This window comes from Austrofundulus limnaeus, unplaced genomic scaffold (genome assembly GCF_001266775.1).
Source record: "Austrofundulus limnaeus strain Quisiro unplaced genomic scaffold, Austrofundulus_limnaeus-1.0 Scaffold26, whole genome shotgun sequence".
Classification (NCBI taxonomy): domain Eukaryota; kingdom Metazoa; phylum Chordata; class Actinopteri; order Cyprinodontiformes; family Rivulidae; genus Austrofundulus; species Austrofundulus limnaeus.
The window spans coordinates 1,861,774-1,869,750 of NW_013952428.1; the positions used below are offsets into that span (position 1 = coordinate 1,861,774).

The 7,977-nt window shown below is 39.5% G+C and overlaps 1 protein-coding gene across 2 annotated transcripts in view; it reads right to left on the reverse strand.

The window, feature by feature from the left end:
- Positions 1-7,977, reverse strand: part of LOC106515123 (guanine nucleotide-binding protein G(s) subunit alpha) — a 29,587-nt gene extending 21,610 nt beyond the window's left edge. The window contains exons 1-5 of one of the 2 annotated variants that reach the window (XM_014004763.1): positions 7,439-7,977; positions 6,496-6,982; positions 4,294-4,366; positions 2,170-2,224; positions 1,957-2,076 (exon numbers count right to left, since the gene is read on the reverse strand). In XM_014004763.1, coding sequence (XP_013860217.1) covers positions 1,957-2,076; positions 2,170-2,224; positions 4,294-4,366; positions 6,496-6,634 — 387 coding nt within the window. In that variant the 5' untranslated portion in view covers positions 6,635-6,982; positions 7,439-7,977. Of the gene's footprint in view, positions 1-1,956; positions 2,077-2,169; positions 2,225-4,293; positions 4,367-6,495 lie in introns of both variants that reach the window. The other variant, XM_014004764.1, reaches the window with a different exon arrangement.

The following is a 7,977-nucleotide window of genomic DNA, read 5'->3' on the forward strand; positions in this document are numbered from 1 at the left end:
GCTTTTAAAGCTTTAATAGAAAGGATATCCATTTTTGACAAGTTAAGATTTTGAAAAATATCATGTAGTATTTTATACGAAGGATTACGGCGAACGTAAAGTTTAAGAGTCAAAGAGTAAAAGTTTAAAAAGTCAAAATCAAAAGGTTTCTCAGGAAATTCTGTCCTAAAGTTTAGTGTTTCGTTAATTTTGTTTTAACGTTACAGCACAGACTTCCTGTGAATAACTACTAGAACTATGAGAAATACTGATTCTACACAAAACTCTATTTTTTTAAAAGGGCAATAAATACTTTCCTGANCCCATCAGAAAATAACAACAAAACGAGTACTCCTTCTCGAGACCCTGCAGGTTTATAAAAAAATGTCCAGTGACCGACTGACAACAGCGGGGAGGGTCAGCTCGAAACAGGCAAACATATTAAATTTGCCATGACGTAATAGAGGCAAAATCAGGAAACATCCTTTTGCTTACATACAAACACGCTCACTCTTCACTGGAAGCTCAGCTGTAAATGACAAACTGTACAGGAAAAAACACTGTTTATAAAAAGAATGCCGGGAAAAGCACAGGAAAGACTGGAGTTATTTTTCTCTAAGTAACTTTCACAGTTTTACCCTTTTTTCATTTAGTTTCTTTATAGATAACAACAATTATTACAAGAAATTACAAGAATCTAAAATCATAAATAATAAATATCTTTCAGAGAGAACAGTTTTCTACAATCTGGTGACAATCAAACAAGAGATCTTAAAATATATATATATATATTTTTAGATCAATAACAAAAAGCACAGAAAAAAGGTAAGAGCAACTGAAAGAGTGAAAAACATCCTCATTACAGATTTAGGACAAAAACAAACCTACAATCTTTTTGTCAATTATTTTAAAATTAAACAGTTCAAGAAATAAACAGAGCTGTTACTGTGAGTCTGTTTTATTTTTGATTATCTTCTCATTTTCTTTGAACAGCAGGAGGAAACAGCAGCTCAAAAAAAATGTAAATATCCCCTCAAGATCATAAAAAAATCTAACTGTTTTTGCTTAAAAACAATAAATAAAGGATAGTTTCAGTGTTTCTGTTTAGATTGTCCTAACATTTCACAGCTTTGCCCATACAAACAACTAACTGTCATTCTTGTCCTATTAAATTTTTTGCATTCAGCTAAATAATAATAATTAGCGTAGCGACATGAAGCAGCAGTAACTGTTTCATGCTACGTTCACNGAACGAGCCATCAGAATCACAGTTATCCACGAGGGCAGCATTTTTGATGCACAAATAAACAAAGTAAAGAAAAACACCCACTTTGGACCTTAGTCTTTTGAGTGTAAAACACACCAGTCGCACCTGTTCTCCTATGTTTGTTATGTTCTGTCTTCTTCTGAATGGGTGTTCTGAACAGTAATTTCATTGTGGTCTGTACAGTGACAATAAAGGTCTAATCTGCAGTGTTTTCATCACTAGGAAAATTAATTCTGCAGCTTTAAATTGGAGCTAGTCTGTCCTTCCAGTATAAAAACAGAACAAACAACCCTAGATCACTTTTTTTTAAATCCACTAATCCGTAACACTCATTTATATAAATGAATAAACATCTGGAGAAGAAACAGCAGAACCTGCAGCTCAGGGAGAATCCCTCCAGGTTCCTGTGTGTTTCTGGAACCCACGTCCCTCCGGACACATTTAGGTTTGTTACAGATAATCAGCGGTGTGGGGCTCTCAGGTGAGCGCTTCATTCAACTGAAAGCCTCCCAGGTGGACAAGCGCCTGATAATTACTGAAGCACCATGCAAACAAAGGGAGTGAGGTGCCTTCAAACACTTCCAGCACAGCCAACTAGAGCCCCTGCAGGATTTAGAGGGAAGATTTTATGCTGTGCAACCATTACACCTGAAAAACCAAAAAAGTGGGGGGAGAGAGGAGCTCTTTGAGAGACGTAGAGTCTAACTTACTGAAGGGAAATCAAAGTCCTTCTGGTTTACTAGACCCAGGACGTATTCGACCCGGAACTGGTTTGCAGAACAGGCTAACTGGCAGGGAGGCGTTAGTGTGTTCATGGCAGCCACGACGGTCTGCGTGGAGGGATCAGAGGAAGAAACGTTCATTTGTTAGAATAAAAAAACAAAAAACAAATAATGAATGTAACAATAAGATCCATTTCTTACCTCTATAGCTTCTTTTATGTTGTTTTTAATATCATGAATTTTCTGTTTTTTCTCCCTGTGAGCAACAAACAGAATACATTTGAGATTTTACAGGCAAATACTAATATATGCTAATCATTTTTAACCAAGAAGGTAAATAGTGACATCACAGTTCAACAAGGTTTTTAAAAGAAAGAGCTCTAAAGGGTTAAAATGACTCCAAACTAAGTGTAAAATGATGATTTGTTTCTGTTGCATTAGTGGGTTTCAGTTTGAAATGTGCTGCGCAGAAATAAACTTCTCCTGGAACTCTTCATCAGCCTGGAGGTAAATTATACCTGACATCATTGTTACGGCTGCTCCACACACACCTTTCTTCTGCTGAGTAAGGACAGGGTTCCTACAGCTTAAGGAAAGTTAAATTTAAGACTTTTTAAAACCTCTTTAATGCCACTTGAAATTTAAGACCAACTTCATCATAAAAAAGTGTAAAAAAAATGTTAGTAACAATTTTAGCCGAATGTTTATTTTTACACAAAACAACTGGCTGCAAGAGGTATTCAGTAAATTACTTAAATATCTAAATAAATGTTACCAATTATTTTAATATTTGAGAAGAATTACAATCATATTTACTTATAACGTGTTCACATTTTTAAGACCTTGAAAAGACTGATTTAAGACACTTTAAGACTAATTAAGGTATTTTTAGATTGGGGAATTCAATGCCTTTTACGACTTTTTAAGGACAGGAACCCTGAAGAATTAACTTTTTCTGTACTTATTGATTAGGGTTGGGCAATATTGGCAAAAAAATAAATCACGATTAATTGTGGTATTTAGCCGATAACGATTAATTTGACGATTAATCCCCTGGAGTCCCTGGACACCCTTATTTCATAGTCAAGTGACCAATTTAGTGGGAAAGATTTGCTCTTCATAAAAATCTGTTCCAAATTGTGTCAAAATTACAGACTTCAGATTATACATCAAATTTTAAATTGTGTTGATAGATAAATAAGTTACAGAACTTTTTTTAATGTTCGTCATATTTGAAGCTGAGAGGAGCAGCGAGCGGATTCTACCTGTTGGCATTAATCTTATTAATTGTCAAGTGCCAAAAATTAATCGATTAATGTTTTTCTGACAATTAATCACACATGATACGATTATGCCCAACCCTATTATTGATACAAAATGAGGAAAACAGATATTTGCTTGACTTTGATACAGTGTACAAGGTAAAGACATAAAATTTGGTAGAGTTGTGAGAATAAAATATTAGCAAATGCATCCTTATGCGCTGTATTTTACCCCTTTATTTGTTAAAACACAATTAAAGCATCATTATCCAACGTGGCATTTTCCATCACAGTCCAGGTAAAACAGAGCTGGGAGCTGAATTCTTACAAAAGTTCAGACGGAAGACAGAAAAAAAATGGCTTTTTAAAAACACTTTGTTTTACTCCAATTTTCAGAAAACTTTTTCAGAACAATCCTAACCTAGAGCTAAAAAAGGTTATAAATTATGATTACCGTACTTTTAACATCTGTTCACTCAAGAAACTTTATTATCTACGATGCTATTAGACTTTTATTAACAGTGACTCAGCTGTTGTCAGACTTTAAATTAGATTACCACAAGTGAAGAAAAAATAAATAATCACCCTGATGACCTCTGTTTTCTCAAAGGGTGGAGAGGTTTAATGTCTCAGCTGACTGCAGAGACAAAAACTACCCCTCCAATCTCATTAAAAAATAACTTAACTCACTTTAACCATATTGAACTGCTTAATTATCTCTACCCTATACTACTCATTAAGCATCATCATCATCCTCCTCTAATAAAACCTGCCACATGCAACAAGTTGAACAGTTTGATCCATGAATTTCCTCAAAGAAATGTCCAAAAAATAACTGATTCTATCAAACAATGGAAATGTAGAAATAAACATACAACCAAGTAAGCTCTTACCTGTAAATTCTTTTAGAGTTTCTCCATAATAATCAGAATTTTGTGTGTTTTAGTGGCGTTTATAAGGAAGAAGTAACTTTTCTGTTCTTTCCGTTTAAAGGTGATGGTTCAAAACAAGCTCATTTTGTAAATGTGTTGAATGAAAACTAAAATGAAAAAGCAACACTTACTCTGCATTGAAGCCATTCACATGCAGTATTCGCATCTGCTTGACTATTGTACTTTTCCCCGATTCTCCAGCTCCTGAGAGATAAAAAAAAAAAAAAAAAAAAAAAAAACAACCAAGAACATAAGAAGCCAGAAAACAAGTTAAACAAATCCAAGACGGATCAGTAAAAGACGCCGGGACAAGAGTTCTTGTTGAGGAGTCGCATTTAACATGGAGTGCTCAGATTTATTTCTTGATTAAACGATTCAAACTTTGGGTTTCTGTTTATCAAACGCAGAGGTCTTTTCTGTTGCAGAAAAACTTTTTTTTTCCTGTCATAAACTCTCTGACTCCTGCAGAAACGTTCCCACACAGCTGCAGACGAGCAGTACGGCAGCCAGAGGGAGGCTGAAGAGTAAAAACCTGGTTACACGCAAAAACAGCAGCTAAAACACAACACAGCAAGTTTACATCCTTACTTCTTATGTAGAACCTTTTATAGCAGCGCTCCCGCTAATTCAGGGCTATTCAACTAGCGGCCTGTGGGCCACATCCGGCCCGAGACAGACCAAAATTCGGCCTGCCAATTGGTTCATTCATCTCTTCAGCCCAAACCCCCAGTTTTCTACTTTAGATCCTCTGATTTCTTTTAAACATAGACATGTTTGGTATCTAGAAACACCAGAATCTTGGCTACAAGCTGGTAAAAACCATTTCTATGAATATCCAAGACAGTTAAAATTACAAGCAGTTGAAGATAAAATTATGAAAGTGAAAATAAAAATGGTCTAAAAATTTGGCAAGTCAGAGATGTTAAAATATTTGTGTCAAATAGAAGGCATAATGTGTTATTTTTGTTTTTTTTATTATCGCTACTTTTATATTGTTCTGAATGTTGTATTCACGATTAATGTAGCAAAATAAACTATTTCAAAGGTAATAGATCTTTGTAATTCTTAGTTTATTTACATAATGACTTTAATTGCTGGATGTTCGACCCCTCAGCTGTTGGCCTGCAGTAACTGTGGCCCCTGGAGTGATTTTGCTGAATAGCCCTGCGCTAATTTAATCTCAAACAACGCAAATAGTTGTCTTTTGATCTCACTTTCACTGGCTTGACTCCTTAATTCAGAAAATGCAGGACTGAATTACCAAAGATTAGGTCAAACTTCACCCTAAACCAGCCACAGCGATTCTTTGAAAGCTTATTAATGCATTGGACACGACGGAGACAAGAAACGCAATCGATCAAAAATAGAGACAAATGTTCCGCTTTGGATTAACGCGCCTCATTCAGGACAGGTGTATAATACAGACATGCCAAATGCCTGTGAATCTGGGGTTTAAAAATAGTCTTAAATGTGTCCTACTGGGCTAAAAATGAAAAACCTCAACACCTCTAAACACTAGCTGGCCTGCACGCCTGCTATTTAGAGGTGGAGCATGTGTGTGTGTGTGTGTGTGTGTGTGTGATTCTCGAATTACTTCCAGATTAAAACGAGCCAGACGGGCTTTAAGGGGAAGCTAGTAATCCAAATAGTAATCCTAATTTGCACTGCGAGCTTTAACAGGATACTAGATTTAACGTGAACACACAGTAGCACGAAACCCCACATTAAAGCCTAAAAATAGCGACGCTCTCATTTGGCTGACTGGGGACTATTTATCCCCAGAAAAGGTGAGTGTGGAGAGTGATTTGAAAAAATAAATAAAGTAGGGCCCCCGGGATCCACACTGTGAACACGAACACAGCAGATCAGGAAAAGAAAAGCAGTGTGAGGAAGGGAGAAAGGCATCTGCGTGGTGCCTTCACACACATGGTGGTGTCTGTTCTCCCGGCTCTGCCATGGGCCTCGGCGGCTCTGCCATGGGCCTCGGCGGCTCTGCCATGGGCCTCGGCGGCTCTGCCATGGGCCTCGGCGGCTCTGCCATGGGCCTCGGCGGCTCTGCCGTGGGCCTCGGTGGCTCTGCCATGGGCCTCGGCGGCTCTGCCGTGGGCCTCGGCGGCTCTGCCATGGGCCTCGGCGGCTCTGCCATGGGCCTCGGCGGCTCTGCCATGGGCCTCGGCGGTGACCCCTGGGCGCAGACGGGCCCTGATCTCCCAAGCAAAAAGTGGAGGCATCCTGGGATCATAACGCCCTGTGTGTTCTCTGAGGAAGCCTGAAATAACGTTTGTCAGAAACACGATCAACATTCAGAAACCAGTGTCTTCAAAAGCACCCACCTAACAGCAGCAGCCGGTGAGTGGCCCGGTAGATCTGCTTGTCCTTTTGGAGCTGCTTCTCTATCTTTTTGTTGGCCTCTCTCTGTGCCTTCTCCTCATTTCGCTGGTCTTCGGTCTTACTGTTCCCCAGACAGCCCATCTTCCCAAAAACCCACTGATGAGGTTCAGTGGGGGGGGGGATGAGAGTAAGATGGGAGGAAAATCAGATCAGTCAATCCTAAATTCCCCAACTGGACCACCAGATGAACACCTGGCTCAAAATGAGTGACATTTATGTATCCGGTTGAGACAGAAGCCAGGTAGTAGACAGTGTTTTGTCTCAGTGTATGGGATGTGGTTTGATAGCAGCAGCTCTCAAAAGGCTTGATTCCTGTGGTTTCTTCTTTTTTTACTGTAAATCCGCAATGAAGTCATCAACGCTGATTTTTGAGAGTGAATGCCAAATTTCCAACTCCTGGCTGCACATGAATGAGATTGTCCAGATTCCCTTTAAAAAAAAGGAAAGAAGGAAAAAAGAAGGAGGTTTTCTTTAAAATCTAAACAAAATGATTAATTTTCACGCCTTGACTCTGTCAGCAAATGTCTCCTCCGGAGCCCATCTTCACCAGATATGTCTCCCAGTGCCATTCAGTCCATTCCCCCCATCAACAGTCCTTTAAAGATAGACTGAATGGTTTTTTAAATGTCTGTTTTAAAATTACAAACAGATTACAGGTGGGTAAAATAGAATGATTAAAAAAAGAAAAATGTTTTCTCTTAAAATGACAGCATGTGATTCATCATCTGGCTACACCGGGGCTTCCAAATCCCCCCTCACATTTTATTCTGTTTAAAATAAGGGTGACGTTGTTGCATGTCAGCCTTATCTTTATTATTCTGTTTTTAGTCTGTGTCAAAATGAACTCATCTGGTTAAAAGATGCTGGTGTCTGCTTTAACCAGACCTTAAAAAAAAGAAGAAGATGGGCCTCTGCTTTCTCTGTCCTGTCCCCCTTTTATTCCTCCTCACATCGGAGACCTTCTCCGGCCGAGCAGAGGCGGCGGCTTGTCGGCAGCTGGATGTCCTTCACCGCAGCGCAGTCTCCAGGTGATAGTCGGGGGAATCCTCCGTTATTTCCCCCCACCGCCGCGTTTGGCGCAAGCACGGTCCACTGTCAGGGCTCTCGGCTTTTCGTATTCCCTCCGAATCCGTGTGGTGGCAGGCTGCGGTTACATGTGCATGATACATGAACATACCGCGGTGTTTTCAATCACTCATCCAGCGGAGGGACAGCTTTTTATTCCGGCGCCGACAGGCCGCGTCCGCTCCGGGGGGAACCGGTCAACTGTGTGAGAGTCGCTTCCTTGGATGGATTTCTCTGAATTATTTTTGCCCCCCTTTTCTTTTCTGGTTTTTTTTTTTCTCCCAGAGAATTGCACACTGAGTTGGATAGCTTTGAAAAGGTGGGGTGGGGCAAACGGGCTCTCACGGAACCCTGGGAAT